This window comes from Mauremys mutica, chromosome 7 (assembly GCF_020497125.1).
Source record: "Mauremys mutica isolate MM-2020 ecotype Southern chromosome 7, ASM2049712v1, whole genome shotgun sequence".
NCBI lineage: Eukaryota > Metazoa > Chordata > Testudines > Geoemydidae > Mauremys > Mauremys mutica.
In genome coordinates, this window is record NC_059078.1 from 125,747,452 (window position 1) to 125,775,279 (window position 27,828).

General features: G+C 49.7%; 1 protein-coding gene across 2 annotated transcripts; it reads left to right on the top strand.

The window, feature by feature from the left end:
- Positions 1-998: 998 nt before the first annotated feature.
- On the top strand, positions 999-24,260 carry ACTR1A (actin related protein 1A). 2 transcript variants are annotated; one of them, XM_045023366.1, is made up of 11 exons: positions 999-1,148; positions 8,045-8,109; positions 8,839-8,914; positions 10,398-10,523; positions 11,483-11,607; positions 13,118-13,334; positions 15,941-16,033; positions 16,466-16,640; positions 18,338-18,399; positions 18,809-18,849; positions 19,655-24,260. In XM_045023366.1, the coding sequence occupies exons 1-11, from the start codon at positions 1,101-1,103 to the stop codon at positions 19,755-19,757; spliced, it is 1,131 nt and encodes a 376-aa protein (XP_044879301.1). In that variant the 5' UTR covers positions 999-1,100; the 3' UTR covers positions 19,758-24,260. The 2 variants fall into 2 exon arrangements, with proteins under 2 accessions (XP_044879301.1, XP_044879300.1); XM_045023365.1 differs by lacking the exon at positions 999-1,148 and adding an exon at positions 1,553-1,660.
- The last annotated feature ends 3,568 nt before the right edge of the window (positions 24,261-27,828 follow it).

Genomic DNA, 27,828 nt, shown 5'->3' on the forward strand with positions numbered 1-27,828 from the left:
ATACACTTATGAATAGTCCCATAAGTAGGGCCCTACCAAATTCACAGACATGAAAAACGCATCACGGACCATGAAATCTGGTGTTTTGTGTGCTTTTACCCTATATTATACAGATTTCACCGGGGAGACCAGGGTTTCCAAAACTGGGGTCCGGACCCAAAAGGGAGTTGGGTTGCAGGGTCACCAGGTTATTTTAGGAGGAGTTGCAGTATTGCCACCCTTACTTCTGCGCTGCCTTCAGAGCTGGGCACCTGGCCAACAGCTGTCGCTCTTCAGCCACACAGTTCTGAAGGCAGTGCCCTGCCAGCAGCGCCCTGCCAGCAGCAGTGCAGACGAAGGGGTGGCAATACCATACCATGCCACCCTTACTTCTGTGCTGCTGCCTTCAGAGCTGGGTGGCTGGATAGCGGCAGCTGCTGACTGAGGGCCCAGATCTGCAGGCAGCAGCGCAGAAGTAAGGGTGCCAATACCATACCAGGCCATCCTTACTTCTGTGCTGCTGCTGGGCTCCTGGCTAGCAGCTGCCACTCTCCAGTGAATTTTTTTGAGTTAATCATGTAAGTTAACTGCAATTAGTCAACAGCTCTAATTATTAGCAAATAAAAACAGTTGCTAAGAGATTAGACGATGATACTATGAAGCACTGACTAAGGCTATGTCTACACTAGCACTTTTGTCGGCAAAACTTTTGTCATCAGGGTGTGAAAAAAACCACACCTGAGTGGCAAAAATTTCATCAACAAAAGCACCAGTGTGCACAGCGCTGTGTCGATGGGAGAAGTGCTTAGTTTTGCCTACATAAGTGGTAGCGTAGACGTGGCCTAAGTCTCTCTGGTCACTTATCAGGGTGAACACAAGGCTACGTCTACACTACAGCCTATGACAGGCAAAACAGACCCCGCCCCCACGCACCAGAACCCACCCACTGACTACAATTCCCAAGCTGCCCTGGGCCTCCCCCTCACGTACAGACTACAGTTCCCAGCATGCAGCGCTCATAAAGCGCACAGCGCCCAAGCTGCCCTGCGCTCCCTCTCCGCGCATGCGCCCCGCAGCCCGGGCGGTCGCTCCCTGGCTGGCGGCTGCGGCGAGTCCCCGCTATGGAGTCCTACGATGTGATCGCGAACCAGCCCGTGGTGATAGATAACGTGAGTCCGGGCCCGGGCCCCTCAGGCCGGCACCAGGGCAGGGGAGGCGGGAAAGACACGGCCAGCACGATCCCTTTGTCACCGGGCCCCGCCCTGCCGCTCCCCCTCCCCGGGCGAGTCCCCTCAGCTCCGCCCCGTCCTGATTTCGGGCCCGCCCAGACGCAGCAACGTGTCAACCGAACTCAATGAACACTCTCCTTCCCGCTTTTTCATTGGCTCCCGCGCCTGTCAGTCACCGGAGGAGGGATCACCCTAACCTGCTGGTTCGACCGGTCTTGCCTCCGCGGGGGTGCCCGGCACGAGAGTGTTTTGATGGTCTGATTGGCTCTCTCGGCTGTCACTCGCATGGGATGCCCTGTCCCTGGGCTAAACCTGACGAGCCCCGCCCCTGAGTAATACACATGCAGTGATTGGCTACCATGGCTGTCTATCATAGGAATAGGCTGGGACCCCCTCAAGTTCCATGGTCCATTGCCCTGCCAGGACATCTGACCAGACTGGGCAGGTTTGGGGTGAGGGGCTTGGAGAGGCTCTGCCCTGACCAGGCACCCAGCATGCACTGCTGACGCGCCCAGTAGGAGGTGGACCCTCTTGGAGACACAGCTCCCAGCATGCACTGCTCCATGTTGAGCGCAGAGGAGTACGCCATCTTCATGGGCATCACCGCTCCCAGTGTGCAGCCTGTGGGGACAGCTCCCAGCATGCACTGCTCCATGTTGAGCGCAGAGGAGCACGCCATCTTCATGGGCATAACCGCTCCCAGTGTGCAGCCTGTGGGGACAGCTCCCAGCATGCACTGCTCCATGTTGAGTGCAGAGGAGTACGCCATCTTCATGGGCATCACCGCTCCCAGTGTGCAGCCTGTGGGGACAGCTCCCAGCATGCACTGCTCCATGTTGAGCGCAGAGGAGTACGCCATCTTCATGGGCATCACCGCTCCCAGTGTGCACCCTGTGGGGACAGCTCCCAGCATGCACTGCTCCATGTTGAGCGCAGAGGAGTACGCCATCTTCATGGGCATCACCGCTCCCAGTGTGCAGCCTGTGGGGACAGCTCCCAGCATGCACTGCTCCATGTTGAGCGCAGAGGAGTACGCCATCTTCATGGGCATCACCGCTCCCAGTGTGCACCCTGTGGGGACAGCTCCCAGCATGCACTGCTCCATGTTGAGCGCAGAGGAGCACGCCATCTTCATGGGCATCACCGCTCCCAGTGTGCACCCTGTGGGGACAGCTCCCAGCATGCACTGCTCCATGTTGAGCGCAGAGGAGCACGCCATCTTCATGGGGATAACTGCTCCCAGTGTGCACCCTGTGGGGACAGCTCCCAGCATGCACTGCTCCATGTTGAGCGCAGAGGAGCACGCCATCTTCATGGGGATAACTGCTCCCAGTGTGCAGCCTGTGGGGACAGCTCCCAGCATGCACTGCTCCATGTTGAGCGCAGAAGAGTACGCCATCACCGCTCCCAGTGTGCACCCTGTGGGGACAGCTCCCAGCATGCACTGCTCCATGTTGAGCGCAGAGGAGCACGCCATCTTCATGGGGATAACTGCTCCCAGTGTGCACTCTGTGGGGACAGCTCCCAGCATGCACTGCTCCATGTTGAGCACAGAGGAGTATGCCATCTTCATGGGGATAACCGCTCCCAGTGTGCACCCTGTGGGGACAGCCCCCAGCATGCTCTGCTCCATCTCCAGACCAGTGAGAAGTGAGGCTCATGGGGATGACTGCTCCCAGGACACACTGTACTGCCATGAATTTAACAGTCGGGGCATGGCCTGCAGAGATGATAGGTTCTAGCCCATGGCCCTTCTCATTGATTCAAGCCAGAACTGTAATTTCTATGGAGATACCTCAGGATTATAGATGAGGTTGGCTCCATGCCTTAGTGATGTACGTCAGAGCCCCAGGCAGACAGCAGTTTCGTTAGCTCTGATCCACGGGGCCTCTCAACAACAAGGACTATCCAGTAAAAGGCGAGAGAAGGAGGGGGATGATTTAGAGAGAACCTGATTTGTTACAATAGGCCACACGCTCGGTCTCCTCCCTTCAGCCCCTTGATGCCAATATTCCAAACAAATTGTACTGTCCACATGTCAAATGAGGGGATCCTGCCTGTGCTCTCATCCTTTTCCATCACCTTTGACAAAAGGATTCAGGAGTAATAAATGGGCTTGCTTGCCTAGCAGCTCTGAACACACTCCCTGTTTTCTTGTACCTTGCAACTTTAGACCTTTTAGGCTCACTCTAGACATCCTAGCATGTCTGCCCTTATATTGGGTGATTCCGAATCCCCCCTTATTCCATTTTTACTGTCCATCCCAATTGCCATCTGGAAATCCACCCATCTCTTGAACTCTTTCATACCTCTTTGCCAACGTGCCTTTCCCAGTAACTAATTCCAAATATATTTCAGTGTTGTGACTTGTATGTGTCAGAATGGAAGGCGTGACTCTTGTTTCACTCTGGGGGAAGCATCTCAGATTTCCTGAGGCTCCTGCCATAGTTTGTATTGCTGGCTTTTACCCCCACAGTTGATGTTTCCCTTTAGGATTGAGGAGAAATGCTGTCTGGAAGTTAGACCAAGGGTTTGACTTGGTAGGCCTGGCTTCTTTTCCTTGTAGAGAGAGTTTTCTGAACTGGAATACCATATCTTAACCCTTCAAACTTTGAAACCTGATCCAGACAGTTTGGTCCCCTCATGCCCTATTCTCCCACTAAGTCTGTGTGACCTTGGGCAGGCTGCTTAACCTCTCAGTGCTTTCGTTTTTCCATCAATAAAATGGGAATAGTGGTGCTTACCCACCTTGGCAAAAGGCTTTTGAGCTCCTAGGATGAAAGATGTGGGAGAAATGCAAAGGAAATATTAGAACTTAGTGCTAATAATATGCAGACACTGCTAGGGGCTGAGCAAGGTATAAAGAGGCATATTAGCATATCTGGTTTCACTTTGTCCCTGACTAGTTAAACTGAGATTTTTCGTGGTATATGTGAGAGAAATAATCGAGCAATTTATGTTGTGAGATCAGCATTTTTCACTGGCGAGGCTGCTAGATCAGGATCTTACAGTGACACTGCAATTTTGGGGCTGTCTATGAGTGATAGAGGACAGTGCTAGGAGAAAGAGAGAGAGAGAAAGTGGAAATAATGCAGACAATATACTACTGTTCTGCACTTCTTCATAGTGCCTTTCATCAGAGAGTCTCGAAGGGCCTTGCAGAGTTGGGTGTTATCCTTGTTTTAGGCATGTAAAATGAGGCAGTGAGGATAGAGAACAGACCCAGAGAGTCCCGATTCCAGTCCTGCTGTTACCACTAGTAATACCTACTTTTTCCTATTACTGTTATTTATTGCCAGCTGTATACTCATGTTTCCAGCACCGGGCTTTTGTTGTACAAAGCTGGAGGTCGGGGTTGCTGCACAATACTGGCTTAACACCCCCTCTTTTTCCCATAAGTAAATTGTAAATGACTTTAGTCCCCATTCTGCGATGAGTGCCATGTGGGCAGATTGCTGCACCCCCATGGAGCCTCGCTGAAATCAATGGATGGGTGGCCTTGGTGAACATAAATGAAACCAATCGAGGTGAAGGGTCAGATTCAGCACTGACTCCACTGACCTCCGTGTAGTCGTCCCTACTTACATGAGGCCTGGCCTGAGAGAGGGGAATCAGTGTGTCTTTGTGATCTGAATGTTGTTGTTTTCCACAGCTGATACAGCACTACTGGATATTGTTTCTTTGAGTGAATGTTTTTTTTATGCTCTTGATGTTGTCAAAATAATATCTACCAAAATGGAAGTGAAAGAGGAAGTGTTATTTCCATAAAGAGTGAGACCAGAGTAGATTTAATATGTCAATGAATTCCATGTTTATTCAGATCATAAACCCCTTCAAGATTAGTGAATCAGTTTTGTAGTCCATTACAAAGCTGGTGAAAGGGGTGTGCTTAGGTAGCAGGCTCCCAAAGTTTAGGTATTGTAAACAAAATATATTTTCACTGACTTCAAAACAATCTTTAGGGTTTTTTTTCCATATTCAAAAAGCAAAACCAATCAGGATAACTGATGAAGGAAGAGAGAGATAAAAATCTATCAGTCTTAATAAATGTAATATGCTTTTGGTGTGCAGTGTTGTTGTAGCCAGAGGGGAGGTCACATGTTTTTGCTGTACTTAAAATTGCTTCCACCACATTCCTTGAAATGAACTTCACTCCAGGACAACAAAATCCCCCAAAATACTTATTTTAAAACCGTGATTCTTAACTTGTCAGTGTCCTTTTAACCACTTAAATTCTTTTCTGTGTGCATCTACCGGGCCAGTGAGCAAGATTAAATAGATCCACCTACCTAGTGCACACAAGTGTAGCTTTGTTTAGAAAGATTCAAGCGTTTACAGGGAAGCTAAATAGACTGGAAAGCATTGTCAACTCTCGTAACAGAGAGATGGCTAACAATTGCAATTGGATTAGTACCTGGTGCTACTGCATTTGGGCCCGGTCCTGCAGGCTCGTGTGTTCCACTGAAGTCCAATTTATGTTTTTGAGGGATAAATAATCTCAGCTGATTTTGAACTTTAATAAGTAAGTTAAAAATGCATCCCTTGCTGGGAACCTCTCAGTGTTAAATAGGAGCATCATTGTTCTCCTGCAACTCCTTCCCTGGAGCCAAGCATGCTGGCAGTGTACTGAGTTGTTATCTAGACTCAAATATGAAATAAGAACTGTCTTTGGAGGAGGTTGCCTTACTGTATTTATTTATCCTGCTCTTTGCTATGGTGAAATTGTGAATTACCAAGTATGTATTAAAGCTATTGCCTAGGAAACTCAGGACTGTGTTTTGTAGACTAGAATAATGGCTTTGCTCTAAAATGGGTGGTCAGAAAAGAGTCCACGTCACGCTGACCCCATCTCTTATTTCACAGATCATCTCCGAGTGTGAGTAGGTTAGTGCAGCGATCCGACAAAATTGGGGGCCACCAAGCAGGAGTCTACTCTGGGTCACGCCGAACATCTTAACTGGGCTCTGCTGGCAGGATGGGGGTGACTCACAGTGCTCCAGCATGATTCAGGGGGTAGGGCACTGGCCTAGGAGGCAGGACCCCAGTATTAATCCTAGTCTGCCACTGATTCGCTGAGTGGTTTTGGGTGAATCAATTTGTCGGCCTTCCTGTCTGTAAGGTGACAACAGAGATACTAACCTGCTTTTTGGGGGTGCTTTGAGATCTGTGGGTGAAGAGCACCTAGGGGGTTACCAGATGTCCCGATTTTTGGGTCTTTTTCTTATATAGGCTCCTATTATCCCCCACCCCTTGTCCTGATTTTTCACATTTGCTGTCTGGTCACCCTAAGAGCACCACTGGTTGTCTGGGATCCTGTGTGGCCGATAGAACAATCCTCTTGACTTGTAAACCAAGAAATCATGCTGTGAAGTCACTGAAGGTGAATAGAGAACCCCATTATTAGCATCACTTGGCTTCAGCATGTGTCACACTCTCTTCTTTATTTGCATGCCTTTCCACGTTTTCAGTGTCCTGAGTGAGCAAACCTTGATTATCTGACTACATGGTTTTCTCCAGTCTGCTCTTTATACTAAAAACCTGTGAGTTTCCCTGAGATCACTCTTTGTTTCAAGCTGGCGCTGCTACAGAAAGGGGAAGAGGAAGCGGAGGAGGGGAGAGGATCCGCAGTGATTGTGGTAGGCAGCCACGTTCCCAGGATGTATCCTGAAAATATCCATGAAGAGAAGTGCACTTCGCTGTTTGGTCTGAGAGATTTCTGCAGCTCCAGGAGGTCAGCCGCCTGGCACAGTTGTTACCGAAGATTCAAAGTGCTCAATTTTTAACTACTCTCCATGCTCCTGTGGGGTTTTGCTGCTTTGAATAGTGCCTTCTTGTAAAAAAATCCACCATCCTTGCCGTACCCAGCCTCTTCTCACTGGCTTCCTCTTGAATCTGATCCAAGTTCCTTGTCGCATCCAAAGCCCTGTGCAATTTAGCTCCCACGTTCCTCTCTGCTCTTGTTTCCTTTTGCTCTCTACTTGTCCCCTTAGCTCTGCTGAGGCGGTGCGCCGATTATTACTAGCCCCAGTCATGGCCCAGGACCCCACTGTGCTAAGCGCTGTAGGGACACAGAACTACAAGTCTGTCCCTGCCCCAGAGCGCACCCCCTTAGTGTCTTCTCCCAGCCTCAACTCCAGTCCGTTTTCCACGGGGTTGCTCTCCCCTTAAAACTCCTCCCTGGCTCAGTCCTTCCCTCCAAACCCCATCCTAAGGTGTGCGTCTTCTGAAAGGCCTGTGAGCCCTCCGCCTTCCCTTCGAAGAAATGAAACTGGCCTGGTTTTTGCTAAACTCTGCCCTTTAATTATTCGCTCTGCGTTGCCCTCTCTGCCATCTGTCTGTTGTTTAGATCAGACCGGCAGCCTGTTGGGGCTGAGGCCTCCTTTTCTGTGTCTGTTGAGCCCGTAGCCTGCTTCTGATGCTAAACAGGTGACAGTGTTTGGGTCTAAAATAATCTGCTGTATGAAGCAGACTGTGTGTTGTGGGACTGCTCTGTGCACCAGTGTGACGGCCGAGAGGGGCGGATGCTTTTTGCTGACGTTCCTCAGCTTTCACACTCCAGGTCTGCCCAGCAAGGTGTTGTCAGTGGCGGGTGGAAATTACTCCCTTAGCACACTGCAAGCACATCTTCTGGAGGCAGAACTTGTCTGGATTTGGATCGCCTGTGCGGGGGGCTTTCTTTATGCTGGGTTGAAGTGATACGGGGAGGGCTGCTCGTGCTGCATTTAACATGCTGCTTGTTTTTAAATTGTTGTGAGCACAAGTGCCACGTGACTGACATGCAGCATTAGTCAATATTATTTACTTGTTTTTCACACACTTCTCTGTTCCTCCCACAGGGCTCGGGTGTGATCAAGGCAGGTTTTGCAGGTGACCAGATACCGAAGTACTGTTTTCCAAACTAGTAAGTACCCTAGTAACTCTGGTGGGAGGGTTTAGTTGCTCTGAGTATCCCAGACTGTTTGCAGCCTACATAGGGGGAGGAACGGTCTTGTGATTTAAGCAGGTGTTGGGAATCTGAAGAAGTAGGTTTTATCTCTGGCTCTGCCACTGAGATAATACTCACCTTCCAGAGGGGTCCTGGAGCTGAGATCAGTAATGTTAAATGCTCTGAGATTGCCTGAAGTTGCTAAAAACTGTGTAAAGGGTAATTGTGTGGCTTTGAGTCAAGTCCTGTGGGCTCCCAGTAACTGGTTGTAGTTGTAGAATTAGAGAGAGACCAAAGGTGGAATTAATTTAACCCCAGTACAAACATTGGTCATCCTGCTATTAGACACCTGAGGTACTCTGGAAACCTGAGAAAACAAAAACAGGGTGGGTAAAAAATACCTTTATTTATTTATTCTGAGCCCAGTTCTACCATCTTGACTCATGTCAAATGGCTGTGGAAGTCAATGGGAGCTGTGGCGGACAAAGGACTCCGGGATCCAGCTGCCTGGGCACCGCTGACAGCTGTTAGCTCACCAGACTGGCTCTTTCCCAGGGGTGTATGTGTGCTCACCCAGGTGAAGTAGTCCCTCCCACCATTGCTAGCGATAGCTTCTCAGGGAATAGAGAAGCACTGACTAGTTCGTGCTCGGGTACGTCTCCTGTCTTGCATGAGACTCTCTAATACTTGTAACCTCCATTGTAGTGTGGGCAGACCAAAGCACGTTCGTGTCATGGCTGGTGCTTTAGAAGGGGACATTTTCATTGGGCCAAAAGCAGAGGTAAGAGCGTCTGTTTGTCGTGGATCCCCATGTGTCTGGGTGTAGGCTCCCCGGGGATGTCGTGGCTCCCAGCTGAGAAGAGTTGCAGCAGTAGTGGAGGGCAATGTTACCACTGGAAGAGGAAGAGCTGCGAAGCGAGTAGTCTAGACCTTCCAGTGCAGGGTGCTGCCTGCAGCAAGCTGAGGTTTGTGCCCTGCCCGTGGGGTAGCGTTAGTTGTTTCAGCTAAACACGTTTTGTATTAGCTCAGAAACTACAGAGTCTTTCTCTGCTCTCCCTGTTCTCTGTGCCCGTAGGAGGATAGTGTTTCTTTTAGATGATATCCCTGTCAAAAGGGACATAAAACGAATGCCCTGATCATAACAATCGTATCTGGAGTCCGTAGCCCTTCCCTAGAGTGGGATTTCCACCCCCCCCGTGTCCTGGCTTGATTCCAGTTGGACAATTACATCCTCCCTCCCTAATCTCCCCTCCCGTTTTGATTTGGATACAACATTCGTTGACTGCTGTGGTGGTGGTGCTGTGGGGTGTTAAACATCTGCTGTCTTTCTCCCCAGAGGTGGCAGCATTTCAGTGGGGAGTGATGGAAGTCGGTAGCAGGTTCCTATCTCTCTGTCACTGGGTATAGTTGTGCCTCAGTTTCCACTCCAGATCTGTGTTTCAGCCTCCCGTGCTGATCTGCAGTCTCTCTCTTGTCGTAGGCCAGTGTATTTTTTTTTTTTAATAAGTTCTTTGACCCTCTGGCTGAAGCAAGAGAGTCTTCATTGGGCTCAACGCTTCCATCCTTCACACATCCAACTTCACCCCCTATTGATGCAGGGCTGATCAGTACCAATAGTAGTCCTTTCCTCCAGCATCTGCCCCTGTTTATGCACAGGGTGGAGGTGGATTTCTTTCTACCCTACCTGGACACCCCTGTTGCAGGCCCAGAAGGAGGAAGCTAGCCCACAGCCTCCTCCATCACTCACTTCACTCCTCCCTGGGTCCTCCTATTTTTGGCCTTTCTCTAGCCAACTCACAGTTCCTTCTCACGCTGCATCCCCGTCTCTCATGGTCGAGAACCTTAAATACCAGATCTTGCTTCGCTTCTGGTTTCCATAGCCTGAGCAAGAAGATAGCCATATGTAGTCCTTTCTTGCACAGCACACGGTCCCATGAATCGCTCCAGACTACAGCCCCCTTAACAATCTTGTTGGGGCTGAACTTGGCCTATAGACTCTCCTAAAAGGTCAGTGCACACCCCATTAGAGCGTCCCATCGTGCATAAACTAGAGAAACAAACATACCCGGTTTATGGATATTCCTATATCAGTTGATGATAGCCTATCCTTTATAATTAAATACAGACATTCAGTGTTATTCCTTGGAACTTACAGCAAGCAGATGCCTCTGTAAGAGGAGCAGTGTCACTAGTGATGGGCAGTGAGGAGTATGTTTGGAAGTCTCGCTCAAAGGCGTGCGACATTGTCTTTTCTGTGTGGCTAGGAGCACAGAGGTCTGCTCTCGATCAGATATCCCATGGAACATGGCATAGTGAAGGACTGGAATGACATGGAGCGCATCTGGCACTATGTGTATTCGAAAGACCAGCTTCAGACTTTCTCAGAAGAGGTGAGATTCCATGCAGGCCCAGTGCTTTGTTGCTAAGTGTGTGTAAGCTGTAAGCTTTGCTTTTCCTTGCAGAAGCTCTAAATGTACCTGTTCATTCCTCAAAAATTATTGCTTCGCTTTAGACCTCTGCCAAGAAGTACGCAAGCAGAATGACCTGGTGGCTAATATGATACTGTAGCTTTACTGCTGATCCAGCATTCAGCCCCTGCACACACATTCTCCCCAGTGCAGCATCCCATTATTTCTGAGCTAGGCTGAGTGCTTCTAATCGTTCCTGTCCTGCTTTATCCGCTCGCCAAATGTTTACTAATGAGATTGTTTGAAAGGAAGGAGGCGTAAACCCCGTGCACTCAACCTGGAGAGAGAGAGAGAGAAATAAAATAGGGCAGCGTCTGCGAGATGTTCTGCGAAATGGCTCTGGAAGTGGCTTAGAAGCATTTCCGCTCTATGGTGATGAACTGAAGCCTGCAGCCCCTAGCCAAGGCCTGTGTTTTAAAGGCAGCCCTGCCGGAAACTTAATGATGTGACTTCTGAGTGGACAGCTGGAAAAAGATCCATTCGGTCACAGCAGGATAGTCCCCTATAGTCTGTTCCCCAGCGCTCTGTCTAATTTAGCTTGAAATGGCCCAAGTCCTGAGGATTCTCCAGCCCTTCCAGTGGGAGATTATTCCACGGCCTCTGAGATCTCACTGGTTGCCAATGTTCCCTCATTCCTTAACTTCATCCCACGTTGCTATTTATATCCCCATGGTTCCTAAAGTGTGTGAGTAAACAGAGTTGTTCTGGAACACGTTCCCAATCACGCCCCCCACCCCCAGTCTGCATGGACACTCGCAGCCTGTGGTGGGGACAGAGCCCCCCTCCTCCGTCTAGCTGTGATAGAGCATTCCCAGCTGCAGCGGGTCAGAGCCGCAGAACGAACCCCTCTGCTGAGTTCTGTTTTGTCTCTATTAAACCAGCATCCTGTGCTCCTGACGGAGGCTCCCCTGAACCCACGTAAGAACCGAGAGCGAGCCGCTGAGGTTTTCTTTGAGACCTTCAACGTGCCAGCACTTTTTATCTCCATGCAAGCGGTGCTCAGCCTGTAAGTATCTTCCCCTTTCTCTGCACAGCCTGAGCAGAAGGGCAGAAATAAAACTCAAGTGAGGTTGTCCTGAAAACCAGCCGTTCCTTGGAGAATGACTATTGAAATGGAGACAGATCTGCCCATTCCAAAACCACGGGGGCGTTTGGGTCCTGCTTGATGTTTGCAGCTTTGTCCCATGTCTAATTCTGACCTTAACCTCCTGGAAGGAAGTAGAAATATACAGGCTATTAGGCTTTTTTTGAACAATCTCTCCAGTCATTGCTAGTGTAACAAGGTCCACCACGCTCAAATCCCTGGACAGGCCACAGTCTGCAACTTTGCACCCTAGACCAGCAGCGGGGCTTGAACCTGGGGATCTTAAAGCAGGAGCCTCTACTGCCTGAGCTAGAAGACCCAGCTTTGTTAACCAAGGCTGCAGCAGGCTCAACCTGTGTTTGGTCCAGCCATGGCTAGAGGAGGCAGAGCGCCACACTGAGTAGGTGTCAGTTCAGCTCCACTTGTGGGAGTGCTGGTATAAACAAGGCCAAGGATCTCGCCGCCATTTGTAATTTTACCACCATGTCATCTAGGTCTGCCTGCAGTAGTGGGTCGTGGTGGTTAAAATGCTGGTGGTTGCTGGTGCCTTGACTAAACTAGTGCCCCACTGTTGTTGATGGCAATGGCTGGGGGAAAGGCTGGTGTATCCAAAGTAGTACCTCTCGCCCCATGGCCTTGCATTGCAGCCATATTGTGCTCGCCGTGAAAAGCTCCGGGCTCATGCTTCCAACCAGAAGCTCTCTCTAGGCAATGTGAGGCACCAGAGCTGGCCGACGTAACAATTCCTGCCCCTCTAGCTGCGGTCAAGTGTGGCATTTTGGGAGATGGGGTGAGCAGGGAACTGTGTGTGACTGGCTGGCTTAAAAAAAGATTTGCAGAGTTCATCTGCAAGGACTTCCGTCCTGATCTTTACCAAGCCATATTAAACCAATGGAAGCTTTAGAAAATGGTCGTATTTTGTGCGCGGTTCAGTTTCAAATGGATTAGCTAGTGACACTGGGATTAATCCTATTTCTTTTCAAATCCTTCCCTTTTTTTATTAGTAACCCACTAGATTGTTAAATGCATTTTTTAACTCTAACATAGTATTCTTCATTCCAGTCGTTTACTTTCTGCATTTCACTTTCTAATTTTACCAACGTTTACATATATTAATTATAACTACTTATTTTGATCCATATTGCATTTTGTAAAATCTTCTTTCAAAACAACCGCCCCAAATCCTGCCTCAAGGCCAAAATTAAACAGTTCCTCAGAATTGAAAAAACTTTACTTAAAAAAAAAAAAAAAGTAGAAATGCCCATTTCAGAAGTAAGCTGAATTATTCTGCAGTTACTTGTTTCTCTCTCATTGCTTTAGTATTTGTCTGGAGTGTAATCATGGCGTCAGCTGGGCCAGGTAAAAGTCCAAGTAACGCTTGTGAAATTCGCTGCCTGTCACTCAAATACAATCGTTCCCTCCTTTGTTGCAGTTACGCTACAGGGAGAACCACAGGGGTGGTGCTGGACTCCGGAGATGGCGTTACCCATGCAGTTCCTATTTACGAAGGGTTTGCTATGCCTCACTCCATTATGCGGATCGATATCGCTGGCCGCGATGTATCCCGCTTCCTTCGCCTCTATCTCCGGAAAGAAGGCTACGACTTCCACACGTCATCAGAGTTCGAGATCGTCAAAACCATCAAAGAGGTGCCCTGCTGTCTGTGATTGGTCTAGGGGTGATTTCTGCGGCGATGAGCCAAGGAGTCTATGAAATGGGGTGCAGATCCTTAGTGGCGAGCTCCTTGATGGCAGTCTTGGCAGCAGGGCCCCTAAAAACTGAATAGGCCATTGAGCCAGAACTCCCCTCTGATTCCGACAGAGGATCTCTTCACGTCAGGGCCGGTCAGCCTGGGGGACACTTGCATTGCCAATGCCTGTGCTGTACCAGTTGTGCAGATAAATGCAGAACTTCAGTCCCCAGGGCTGGCAGGGTGACACCTTCCATTAGCACTACAGTAATCTTCTGAGGAAAAAAGCCTAGTTAAATCCATGCCGGATCAGAAAGAGAAGTGTGAAATATTCCATATTGCATTATTCCACTAACCACAATGATAACATTTAAAATGCAGCACCCAGATTAGAGACCCTCTTCTTAGGAGCCCAGTATTTTGTGATTATTAGCGGCAAATTCTCTCACAAATATGCACGCTCAGGGAAGCAAGCAAACCAGAGCCATCTTGGCTACTGTTCTGTTAGAAACGCGGAGGAAGGCAGCTCATCTCTGCCAAAGAAGAGGACAGAACTGGGGGATGGGAGATGAATATTTTAACTACAAGAGTGACTGATTCTTAGCAGTAGCTTTGCTTATCTCTTTGGATGTCGCCCAGCAGTTTTACAGACACACACACAGGACTCCCACTGGTGGATTTCATGGAGGCTTTGCCTCTCTAGGTGCTGAGCTGTTGCAGTGACTAGCACAGAAATGCTCATAAATACATACAGGCATTCAGACTGCAGGACCAGTCCTGTCCTGATTAGAGCCCAAAGCCCTTGAATTTCTGACTGTGGTCGCTGTGTAGCGACATCTGGTGGATAACTCCCATACTGCACAATCCCTTCAGATAATTGCTGCCCGTACAGTTGGATTAAGACAGATGCATGTGCCTGGTCTCAGTGAGTTTTTTTCACACTCTGTGATCTCCTGCCAGCAAGAGAGAGTGAGAGGAGATAGAAAAGGTGCTTGTGGCTCGGGAGACCAGTTCAAGTGCAGCTGCTTAGCATGCTAAGGGAGAGGCACCCGCACTTGGTCACTGCCGCTGCTGGTGACTTCAGAAGGCATAAAGCTCTGGAGGTGTGAGGCTTGTAGCTGGTTGGTCTGTTGTTTCTGTTTTGTAAGTGCTGATTACAGGGGAGGAAGGGCTGGTATTTCAGTGGCTAGAGAGAAATATAGAAGATTCTCTGCAGCTCTTCAAAAGTGGATAGAAAACATCCTGTAGCTTCCATGCCTTGCAAGATGCTGGGCTTGATAGGACGGGGAAAAGCGAGAAACATGCATGCGTCCAAATCGGGGGTATATTGCACCTTGGAAACGCTCGTACAAATGGCCAGAGTCCTTGGTGCACTCTGCCGCTTAGAAAATGAAACCGCAAAACCGCTTGTATTGGAATCTCTGCTCTAGCGGTCAGGCTCATTATCTCCCAGCAAAGTGGTGACTTTCTGAACCGTACCCTTACGAAAGCTGAGCTCCAGAAGCAAAATGGAGACGAGCCCAGACTTGCATGCTGAACCTCCTCACGAGTGGGGGCTGCGGGAGTGCAGAGTTAGCACATGCAAGAGCTTTCCCTCCCCACACTGTCCCTCCCTCCCCCCCATATTTGCTGCTTCACTGAAGAGATGCCAGAATTCATCATTCTCCGACAAACACCAGGGGTTGCAGTGAGATTTCTGCTACTTGTTTTCCCCAAGGCAGCAGGCAGTGCTGCCAGCTCACGATTTTATCACAAGCATTACTGTTTGATTTCCTTGAAGACCCAGCTTGTGGAGACAAGGGATAAATATGAGAATCTCTGCTTACTTTTTTTTTTTTTCTTAATGAAAGTTTGCACTCCTGGTTGTGGAGAAAAGCTTGAAAATGCACCTGGAGTGTGACCTAAAGGCTTAAAACCAGGAGGAAAAATAAAAAAGAAACAGTAATTTATTATTTGTCACGTGATATTTAAACCAATAATGAGTTTTGCGGTGCCTGACATGATTTTTGAAGGACTGGGGTTGGCGATACTGAGGATTTCAGAGGGAATCATTTTAAAAAGGATTTTTAACTTGCTTGCCTGGTCAGCAGGGACAGTAGCAATGGATTTCTGGGCTTAACCCTTTCATAGTTTATTCTTTGCATTGTGACTTTCACACTGTTTCCTTCTTAACTAGCTTGTGGAGCTGCCTGGAAAGCATTTCCATCTCTCTGATACGTGTGTCCCAAACAGGGACCCACTCAAAATAGCAAAGCTTCTTTCAGAACAAAAAGTTCACAACATTTCTGTCTGAAAATGTCAGAATGTTTTTATTTTCCCCATGAAGCCCTGTAGTGGCTAAGCTGCCAGGAGATGTAGGTGCATCATGGGAGATGTAGTCCAGCTAGCAAGTGGGGACCAGAATGAGACACCTCAGTGGCTCAGAGTAGACTAACAAATGTTTCAGTTCAGATTGATCTGAAAGATCTGTTTGTCCCGACAGAAGGTTCTGCTGAAAATTGCTCTCTTCCCAAAGAAAAATGTTCTGTTCGGAGCCCTGCTCATCTGCCTGCGTTCCCTTTGCAGCGTGCCTGTTACCTGTCAATAAACCCACAGAAGGACGAGACGTTAGAGACCGAGAAAGCCCAGTACTACCTGCCAGATGGAAGCACTATTGAGGTGCGTAAGGACAAATATTAAGTTTATTCTTCATAAGAAGTTCAATGTTAGTAGACTGGCCTGGCCCTCTCACTGCTCGGGGCTGGGACGTCTTGGTAGAATCTCTTGCTAAAATGTAGCTGCAGTGGGGGTAATAATTGACTTAGTACTTTAGTGGCAAGTTGAGGCTTGCTTCATGTTCATGAGAGCTTTGAAATCTTTGGCTCTGTGAAGCTACATGGGTTATTGTGTGTTAAAGGGAGCAGCCCATCAGCCTTTGTTCCTCATCAGGATGTTAATGATGTCATACAAGCATCTGGTAGGCCAGAGAGACTTTATAACTCACTGATGTTTTGGTCATTGAAGGGTTAAGTGTCTCTGCTATACAGGCATAGGCCACGCTGCTGCTTGTGCCACACTGGAAGCTAACCTGTTCCCTCGTGTTGTTCGCAGATCGGCCCTGCCCGTTTCCGAGCCCCCGAGTTACTATTCCGGCCTGACCTGATTGGAGAAGAGTGCGAGGGGCTGCACGAGGTGTTGGTGTTTGCGGTTCAGAAATCGGACATGGACCTGCGGCGAACGCTCTTCTCCAACATTGTGCTGTCCGGGGGCTCCACGCTCTTCAAAGGTCTCTTTGCCTTCCACCTGGGCATGACGCCCTGCACACTACTGGGGGTGGGGTGAGGGGTGAGGTCATGGAATCCTAGGAAAGCTCCATTAGATCCTCCAGCTGCTCTCAAACGGTCAGGGCAGGAGTGAGGCTTTGTCCAGCTTAGCAATGGGGACTCCACCACTTCCCTGGGAAGATGATGCCACAGCCTGAGACTTTATTCTTTTCTCCAGAACTGTCGACATCCAGTGTCATCCCGTTACTCCGAGTCATCCCCCTGTGTCCCCCTAGATAATCCCTCCCCTGCTTGGAATCGCCTCTCAAGCTTCTGTAGACTGAAGTAGAGACTTCTTAAAGGCATCCGGCTCCCACACATGTCACTGATGCTCTCCCCTTGCTATCTTGTCCTTCCCCTTCTCCCATCATCATTTTGTCTAAGAAAGGACTGGACAGCCAGGCTCTTTCTGCTCTTCCGTTGCACCGTTTCAGGGCAGTTTCTCTGTTAAATCCGTAGAAGGCTGGTGCACGTCCTGAAGTTCCCTTAGATCTCGGCTTTAGTGGCAGGGCTGTCGAAATCCCCCCAGGCGTGAGCTGAGCATGTGCAGTGATTGTAGCTACATCCCCATCTGGATGTCCCTGCCCACCTCAGAATGGGGGCGATAAAAGAAGGATGTAGAGGGAGAGGTTGTTCTTAAAGCAAGGTGTCTGTTACACTCTGAGACGATGCTAATGGAACAACCAGTTTCTAGTTGTAATAGAAATCCCAAGAACTCTGACACTCCAGCAGGAGTCAAGGTACAAACACTACTTATGTAGATGAGTCTTTCCTGGGCCCTCCTGATCTGGGCTTCCCAGGGGTCACCCACAACCACTTCCTCAGTGCAAGCCTCCCTGCAAGTCCCTCAGAAGCAGAATCTTTGTTATAAAGGCCACAGACTCCTCCCACTTCCCAGCATGCTTTGCAGTGAATGAGTGACAGCCAGGCTTGCCTTTCCCCCACTCTGCTCTCATTGGGACTCAGACAGGCTCATGGGGCTCACTCCTTCCACTGTGTGGCAGGGCTGATCTGCACCATGGCATGAATCCACCCCTCTGGTAAGAGGATGAAACTCTCCAGGACCCGCTTCCTGGTCTTCCACCCCCATCTGGTAGCACTGGAGGGACAGGAGTCGAGGGGAGAAGGGTGCACCTACCCACCCTTCTCTGAGCTTTGTAGTTGAGAGACTCAACCAGATAGAAACAGGAGGCCAAGCCTACCTAGCACTTCTCCTTTCTCCCCAGGGACAGCTTGTCTTCTCATTTGTCCAGATAAAGCCTTTCCGCCGATCCCGGCCAGGAATGGTTATCTTTGGAGGGAGCAGGTTGGCTAGGAGGGTGAATCCAGTTATTATTAGCACGAATCTTGGTTAGTGCTTAGGGACCAACCAAGATCTGGGCCCAGTGTGCTAGATGCTGTAAAAATACAGAGTGGGTCAGCTCTGTAAATTATACGAAGCCCCTACATCCACTGTATCAGGATCTTCTTTCCGGTTATGCTCTGTGGGCTCCCCGAGCCTGCTGAGGACTCTGGGAAGGGACTTTACAGGCATGAGCTCAATGGGCAGGCAGGGCTGTCACCCCGCAGTATTTTGCGCAGCGCGTCGCTGCATCTGCAAAAACTGGTCGGGGTCCATGCTCAGGGGCCCAAATTAAGGCAAGTTTCCTTTTCTGTGCAGGCTTTGGAGACAGGCTCTTGAGCGAAGTGAAGAAACTAGCACCCAAGGACGTCAAAATAAGGGTAGGGGCGCTCGCCTCTCGAGGCTTCCTGGCCTGCCTTTCCCCTGCGGTGGACCGGCGAGGTTCAGCAGCCTTGAGTCCCTTGGAGACAGCAGGCTGAGGTGGCCGCTGCCCTGCCCTTCCAACCAACTCCAGCTTTTCTGGAACAGCCCAGGCACCCCTGTGGTGGCTGCTCTTAGAACTGAAACCCATTTGGGTTCTGGAGAGAGGCGTCCTGCTGGCAATGCAGCCCACCTTCAGGATCTCTGACCATGACCACGGTCGTCCCCTGGCAGCGCAGCTTGAAGGCAGAAGCAGTCCCAGTGCATGTGTCTGCTGGATGGGAGTGACTTGGGGGAGGAGGGTGTAACTGGGGAGCAGCTTGTATCCTGGGGCCAATATTAATCTGAGTTCCCTGCCTCTCCTTTCAGATATCTGCTCCTCAGGAGAGATTATATTCTACGTGGATCGGGTACGTACTGCACAGCAACCCCGTAAAGCCCTTTGGCCTCCAAGCCTGCCTTTAACCGTGTAGCTCAACCCTGGGCCCTGCCCCCACCACAGTTAGAGCCAGGGTAGCCCCGACCAGATTGGGTCGTGTTTGTTGCGAGCAGGGTTCTGATCTTGTCCCTGATCCTCAGCATGGTCTGTTCCATCATAAAGCCATGCTGGACTCTGCCCAGTCATAAGTGCAGCCTCTGCCAAGGAAACACTGCTAACGGTGTTATCCTGTTGCTGTACCCAGTGGTCTCCTCTTGTCCTCCCAGTCTCATCTCATCCTGCACCATCCTGGTCAGTGGGAGCAGGCCTTGGATGGTAGAGTTTGGGGCCGGATTCCCCTCATTGCTTCAGTGGAGTTACTGCTGATTTAGACCAGTAAGTGAGAGGGGGATCAGGCCGTAGGCTCCTATCTGACCGTGCCTATTTAAATGTTGTTGAAATAAGAAAATCCACTTTGCTGGCAACGCCTGTGTTTTGCAACTTGCTGGCTGTTGGTGCAGTTTCAGCTCCCCAACAGACAAAGCATGGATGGTGGCGGCTGAAAGCTCAGCATAACCAGCCTGGGCCTGAAGCTAGTGGGGATTTGGTTTGTAAGGTCTTTTGGGCAGGAACTCTCCCTCTGTGTTTGCACAGGGGTTAGCACCCTGGGGTTCTGGCCCCTGGCAGCAGCCTGAAGGTGCCGCCTCAGTCCAGATAACACCTGAGGGAACAAGACCCACCCTGAGAGCCACTGGCTTGTCCCGCTCTGCTAACACACTCACTTCTTCCCCCCCCAGTGGTTCTATTCTGGCCTCGTTGGACACCTTTAAGAAAATGTGGGTTTCAAAGAAGGAATACGAAGAAGATGGAGCCCGTGCCATCCACCGGAAAACCTTCTAGCCCTGGGACCCGTCCTGCACTCGCTTTTCTGAGTCCGAGTGTCTGTGAGGAGCTGCGTGTGTGTGTGTGTGTGTGTATGTGTGTGCAGAGCATGGCCCCGGAATGTCATGGAGCAAAGAGGAGAAGGGTTAGATCACCTTTTTGGTTTTTTTTTGTTTATTTTAAACTGTAGGAGGAAAAATAACCAGGCCCCATTTCTCCGGTCGGCCCCATTCCTTTTACCTTCACTCCTCTCACGGCCACGTCTGTCACTCTAGAGAAAGGGAATGGCTTAGAAATGGAACAGCTGGACAGAAGGGATCCGACCACTGCAAGGCAACCAGTCAGGTTGTAGTCACGTAGCCAAAGACTCCAAACCCTGGCGTGTCCTTACCCTCCGGCACTCCACAGCACTGGCTGCTTCGCCCTGCAGGGGTGCCCAGCAGTGTCTCTCTCACCGGCCAGTTCAGTTTTTTTTTTTAATATATTTTTATACAGAAAAACACATTAGGAGCAGTTACAACTCTCCCCCCCCCCCTTTTTTTTTTGTTCTGTTTTTTGTGTGTGTGTGTGTGTGTGTAAACTCTTAACCTGCTCTGTGGCTATGGACCACGACTGCACAGCTGGAGCAACTGCTGACAGGACTTAGTTTGTATTGCATGGTGTAGGTCACAACCACCCCTCCACCGCTCTGATTGTACTAGACGGTTATGATCTTAGGCTCTTGTTCGCTGACATTCTTCCTCCTTGGGAAGCAGGTGCCCAGGGTGGGTACAAAGGCACTGGTGTATTTTGCTCTGATTTTGTTTTGAGAGGTTTACAGGGCCGTGTCCTGTCTCATTCTGTAAGAGAGGAGGCTGCATTTCCCCCTTTCTCCCACAGCAGGGTCAAGGAACCATCTAATTTCAGCCAGACAAAACCTCTTCCATTTGATCCGTCCTTGGGCGTAAAAGCACATTGTAACTTTTGAATTACTTTATTTATTGAAATGTTTAATATCTAAGTTACTAATAGGGCTGCTGGTTCCAGGGGCAGCGGCTGCCCCTCTCCTTCCAACACCCTTATACTGAATTTTCCATTGTTTAATGCAACACTAATGTTTACAGCACACATGCTTAGCATAGTAGCCAGCTAGCCAACCCCGCAACGCTCCTTGGTTACTGTTAGCGAGTCAGCGTTCTCTAGGAATGCACCAAATGAGAGGACAATAAACTCTTAGTACACTGGCATTATCAGCGGGTTCCTGAGCACTAGTTCTTCATTCCACTGTAGTGTTACACCAGGCTAACCCTCCTGGCATGGCACTGCTACCACGGCTGCATACCTGCTCTGGGGGCGTGTTCTGAGGGGAGGGAGCAGCTGGTGCTTTTTACGTCTCAGTGGTTTTGGTTTTTAAATGAGGTTGCTGCTGAGAACCAAATATTTTGCCTGGTTTAGCCACTTAAGTATTAGAGGAGAACTCACCAGAGTTGTGGAGTCAGGGTAGTAATCGTATCTCTATATAGAGCCAAGTCTGGGTCTTTGAAAAGAACAAGATTGGAGTAGGAGGAAAACATCCTGGGGAAACCCAGAGCTTTTCCTATGGCCTAACAGATTTGCACCTCTAGGGGCATGGATGGGGTGTGGAGCCTTCCAAAACCGTTTTTTTTTTTTAAGCCACCTGTTTTTATTTTAGATACTACATGGATAGTTGGAGATTCAGTCCCTGGATTTAGAATATGCAGTTAGCTTTATACTATAAAAGCCAGCTGCCTCCATCAGACATGCGAAGATGCAAATTTAGATGTGCTTGTCATTAAAGGGAAAAAAGTGCTAAAGCCTGCGCAGTTAGAAGACAGTCGGGGATGGTGTTTTGTGTTTTTTAAAGTAACAGGCCTGTGGTAAATCCCTGCTTTGGGGCTTGAAAAGGAAGCTGTAAACAGCAGTAATTCCCACATGTGCTATTGCAGCCTTTGCTTCACAAGCTACCCCTCCCCTGTTAATATCCCTGTGCTGCATCGTGCCTGCAGCTGTGGTACTGACAGGCTCCAGGACAACTTCTGCCGGGTACTGCCTGTGCAGAACAGAATCTGGTCACCGCAGCTCTGCAGTGGAGTGATACTGTGTGTATGGAGAGAGAGAATTTTCTTCTTAGCCTGCCTAGGAATAAATTCCAGGAGGAGGCTGCTCTCAGCTCAATCCCGGTGCCTCGCCGACTGCTTTTGTCAGGGCATTGTCTGTTTACACCAGCAAGAACATGAGTGGGAGTCAGTCTCACCTTCCACCCCCACTAAAACGAGTGAGGCTGGCAGTGCCTCGCTATTGAAAGCAGCTGCAGTCTCACCAGTTGTATTCAAGTGTCTTAAAATCCAGTCAGGGCAAAACAGGAGCAGATTTGACACCTATTTAAGAACAATGAAGATAGACAGGGAGGGGTGCAAGATAGGACCTTTCCGTGGCAGTAGCTCCTGCACCACTGATTTAATTTGATATACTGCACCAAAAACAGTGCAGCTAGTGCCATTAGTACCACCTTTTAAAAATGCACAGAGGCCCAGTGAGCCTGAGCCAGACCTTAATGCAGCTGGGGTATTGACTCAAGTACGATCAGAGCCTCCTATCTCAACACATGGTCCTCACTGGTGTAAACTGATAATGCCTTAATGGACAGCCTGCCACTATGCCTCATTAACACCAGTTAGCGCTTACTGTCCAGTGGTGAGATGTTCAGGCTTCTGGCCTTAGCAAAATCTCCTGCTAGAGAAACCTCGGGGGGGGGGGGGTGGCAAGATGCAATTTCCTTTTGGCGTGAGACTTTGGTGACATTACAAGTTATAGGCTAGCAGCAGATGGACTACAGAGAATTTTCTATGGAAGGTCTCACTCAGAGGTCTGGTGATTTAGCAGGGGGACAGTGGGCAGTAGTCCATAAAATGTTAGCAGGAGCTGTGTAGGCTGCAGCTACGCTGTAGTTTGTTATAAAAGCAGCATAGCCTAAAGCAGACAGCAGGAGAGAGAGAGAGCTCTGCAATGAGGGCCTGTTCTCCTAGTCAGCTGATAAAGTCCTTCCCCTGCTTCCCCCCTCCACCAAGGTGAAAGTGACCTAGGGTATAATTGTAGCACGGGGGTTAGTATGATCATCTTTTCACAGCCTTGTATGTCAGTTGCTTATTGATTCCCTTTCCGTAGCCCATCGCTACACTCCCCACTCAAGCCTGCCTGCACCAGGTGGATGTTGATTTGTTCTTAATTCACCTCTGAGCTGTACCAGTCTCCTTCCCTTGCAACTCTGGCTAACTAGCCTTGCCTCTTGAAGGGCTCCGCACTCCCTAAATGGGATTTAAATGGTTGCTTTGGAATAGGCCAAGGAGCTGGAAGAGGGTCCCCCTCAGCTGAAAGCAGCTAGTGCCACCCATGGAGCCTGCCCCCGTTGCCAATCTGCCTCTCCAGAGAGCTAAATGTGAGTTTAAAATCTTTGCTACATTATTGAAAATGTGCCTAAGAAATTACTGTGGCTTTTCCAGCCATACAAGGAAGAAATCAGCTTCTATCATTCCCACAGGTCTTAGCTGCTCATGTTTTGATCACCACTTCTAGCAAATGCTACACACTTCTTACAGCTTCAGTGGTTGGCAGTTGCTGGTGCAGAGAAAAGGGAAATGAGGATTTAGACCCCAGACTTCAATTTGCATGTAGGCAAATTCTTGGCCCGCATCCATTTGTTTGCATGACTTGCAGCACATTCGCTTTCTAAAGTGGGAGCAGGTTCAGCCATGCAGGCTGCACCCAGGCCCGGAACTAACCTACTCAAGCTGCAAAGCACCAGAAGGGACCTCTGGCTTTGGCGAAAGCTGCCAGATGTGGTTGGAGAAAGCAACGGGATGCAGCAGTCCCCCGTGGGGAGAGGGCAGTTTGGGAACATACTTCCATTCAGTGCCATATCTTCTGCACAGTGCCGGCTTCGCCCCTGGACATGGCAGGGAGGTCAGCTACCCGGTAGGCAGTGCACGTTGGGTACCCAGCGCACGACTCAAGCAGTAGCAGGTACGATAAAGGCTTAACCACTACGGCAGGTGTTGCAAAGGTGCCACCGTTTTCCCTCCCCTCCCCCACTACCAAATTCATTTCCCCTGCAAACGAACAGTGGGAAACTGGGCTGCTTTTAGCTTCCTACTAATCCCAGTCCTTTAAGAACAAAGTAACGGTGGTTTGAAGTAAGAGAACCTGTAACAGCCCATTGCTGAGGGGTAGCTGCTAACATGCAGAGCCTGTTCCATTGGAAAATAAGCTGTACTGGGTTCTCCGTGTTGGACAGTATCAGATAGCAGGTGGTGCATGGCAAAAGGGAATGACCCCGTGTTCCTCAGCCTGACTTGGAGCAGCAGCTCTGGGCAGGGTTCTGGTGTAAGCCCCATTGACCAGCCAGAGGCGCTGTCTGCAATCTAGCATTTGTTCTATCAGCCCGACGCTGTTCCTCGCACACCTCTCCCCACCAGGGTGCCTGCTGGCGCCCAACATCCCTAAATAAAGTTGTTCATATACAAACCTGCATCTCTCTGTCTGCAGAGGGGGGCTGGATGGGCTCTTACAGCAACTGCTCTGGAGACAGTTTCTTCCCCTGGAATGCTGGTGGTCCTTACAGAAGTTACTGTTGTGGGCAGTACACTTACACTCCACAGCATTCCAAGTGGGTAGGACAAAGGGACCAAACAGACAATGGCTCCATGTCTAGTTGGCAGCCGGTATCAAGCGGAGTGGCCCAAGGGTCAGTCCTGTGGCTGGTTTTGTTCAATATCTTCATTAATGATCTGGAGGATGACATGGACTGCACCCTCAGCAAGTTTGCAGATGACACTAAACTGGGAGGAGTGGTAGATACGCTGGAGGGTAGGGATAGGATACAGAGGGACCTAGAAAATTCGAGGGTTGGGCCAAAAAAAATCTGATGAGGTTCAGCAAGGACAAGTGAAGAGTCCTGCACTTAGGACAGAAGAATCCCATGCACTGCTACAGACTAGGGACTGAGTGGCTAAGCAGCAGTTCTGCAGAAAAGGACCTAGGGGTTACAGTGGACGAGAAGCTGGATATGAGTTGACAGTGTGCCCTTGTTGCCAAGGTGGCTAATGGCATTTTAGGCTGTATAGGGGCATTGCCAGCAGATTGAGGGATGTAATCATTCCCCTCTATTCGACATTGGTGAGACCTCATCTGGAGTATTGTGTAGTGTGGGGCCCAAAACTGGACAAGAAGGATGTGGAAAAATTAGAGTCCAGCGGAGTGCAACAAAAATGATTAGGGGACTGGAGCACATGACTTATGAGGAGAGGCTGAGGGAACTGGGATTGTTTAGTCTGCAGAAGAGAAGAATTGGGGGGGGGGGGGATTTGATAGCTGCTTTCAACTACATGAAAGGGGGTTCCAAAGAGGATGGAGCCGGGCTGTTCTCAGTGGTAGCAGATGGCAGAACAAGGAGCAATGGTCTCAAGTTGCAGTGGGGGAGGTTTAGGTTGGATATTAGGGAAACAAATTTCACTAGGAGGGTGGTGACGCACTGGAATGGGTTACCTAGGGAGGTGGTGGAATCTCCTTCCTTAGAGGTTTTTAAGGCCTGGCTTGACAAAGCCCTGCCTGGGATGATTTATTGAGGATTGGTCCTGCTTTGAGCAGGGGTTAGACTAGATACCTCCTGAGGTCCCTTCCAACCCTGATAGTCTATGATTCTAAGTTGAGGGGGAAGAGGGTAACTGACAGATGTATTTTTTTTTTTAAATCTCCATCTGCCCTCGCCCCAAGCAGCTGGGTAAATTTAACGTAGCCAGCACGGTAGAAGTGGGGCACTTAGGAGGAATCTAACTCCAGAGAAGGTAACAGCCTGGTGGAACCGTTCACAACAGGCTACTCTACATGGAACAATAGGCTGAAAGGAAGGGGGCAGATTCCTGTCAGAGCCAAAAAATGAGTCTGCAGTTGGACAATTAAGACTTCATTTCCCAGCATGACGGTTAGCAAGGATTATCGAACAACCTAGCGGACCCCTGCTGACAGGAAAGAGGTGACCTATGGTTTGAAAGTAGAAAAGGTGAAGTCCCAGTAATCACAGCTGGAAGACAGGCCAGAACAACTACAAGACCGTGTTTTACAAGGGACCGATGAACCAGACTTAGTTTCCACCTGGTGCCTGCTCCTATTCTGTGGAGCAGAAGACTGCCAAAGACCAGCCCCCTGGGTGTTTGCGCGAGGCTAAAGGCCAATGGTTCTAGAGCAGAACACCCATGAGCCAGACCAGAAGTTACGTCTGAGGATCCCAGCCCAGCTTCCCCAGCCCTTGCTTTGCATTTTCATTTCCTGTTTTGTCTGAAGCATCATGGTTGGGGCAGTCACAGGTGGAGCATGCCGTGAAAGTGCCAGCCCTGGGCTGTATTGAATTCAGTCAGCTTCCTGCCGTGGAGCTGGGTGTGAATCACTGCCCAGGGTTACTCAGGCACCTGCGGCTAGTTTTAGCTCAGCTGCTCATGCACTGACTTATTTAGAAACAGTTGCTTCTCAGCTAGTTGTTCCCTAGGGGGCTGTCCCCTTCCTACCCTGTCCCAAGGTGGCTTGGAGAGGAAAGGAAGCAGTTCCTGTCTGTGTAGAGCAGAGATTCTCAAACTTTTGTATTGGTGACCCCTGTCACATTGCAAGCCTCTGAGTGCGACCCCCACCCCAACTGAAAACACTCAAATATATTTAACACCATTATAAATGCTGGAGGCAAAATGGGGTTTGGGGTGGAGGCTGACAGCTCACGACCTCCCATGTAATAACCTCATGACCCTGAGGGGTCCTGACCCCTAGTTTGAGAACCCCTGGCGTAGAGGCAGTAGGGTGCTGAACAGAGGAAAGCTCTAGCCCAGGGAGATTGCCTAGCTGATTTGTCAATGGCTAGGCTCAGGGGTTCCCCTTTGCCACAGGGGGCCCACTAGTGTTCACACCAATCTTGCTCTAAGAAGTCAGGCAATGCTGCCCTGAAGGCACTTGTGCCTGAAGCTTTAAGATGGTGTCCAGGCGCTTCAGCTTTCCCAGAGAATAGAGCGCTGCAGCAATGGAGTTGAAGGTAGCGGTGACTCGTTCAATGCCAGCTGAAGACCACTGCCTGAGGGTTTTTTCTGGAAGAACAGACCACTGAGGAGGCAAGGGAGGGAAGTGGTAAAATATCGGAGTAGGTCCTAGTCCTCACACACACCCCTCCCATGTCAAACTGACAGCACTGCGCTCCCCCTCCATGGGAGAAGTACATATGCTCAAACAACGGATTCAGCTACTTTCCAACCAGAGAAGAGAACTGGTCCAGGGGGGTGGCTGCTCCCTCACTTCCAGGTGTACAGGAGAGCAGAAAAGCCACCAGGAGAGCTGGCTGGTAGCAGAACCACGCTGGAAGGGGGAGCACTGGCTCCAGCCACTAAGTGTTTATTAGCTAAGGGGAATCAGAGCAGATGGAAGAGCCATATTAACACTGATGGGGAAGGGGCAGGCAGCAGAACGTTACCTCTAATTGTATTTGCGGGAAGGAGGACTGTGCACAGATGGGGCTGCGAGTTCACTGACGCTCAGAGCCAACAGACGAATGTGAAATGAGGGGAGCCAGACATCAGATCCGACACCGTTGAATTCCCTCACTTCCCCCATGGCCCTCCTCCCACATAAAATTGACAGCCACTGCAAAGAACGGAACCACCACCAGACGGATGCAGAGCAAAATATTAGGGAAGGGGGACTGGGAACCTCAAACAGATACAAACCAAGGCAAAAATGTTCCATGGGCCGATGTTTGCAGAGTGCGCTCTATCAGTGACAGTCACACAATCCGGTTTCTCTGGAAATGGAGGCCAACTCCTAGCAGCTGAAGTTCCTTAGCAGTACCTTGGAACGGAGGAATTGCCAGACTGGCTCCAGGTCCATCTAGCCCAGTAGCCTGGCTCCAGCAGAGGCCAGAAACAGAGCCAGAGGCAGGTGTAAGAACCCCATAGTAGCAGATGTAGGATATTTGCTCTCCACATTAGGTCTCCTGGTCTAATAGCTACCAATCAGCATAAACTCTGCAGCATGAAAACAAAGGAACTTGTTTGTTTGCCCT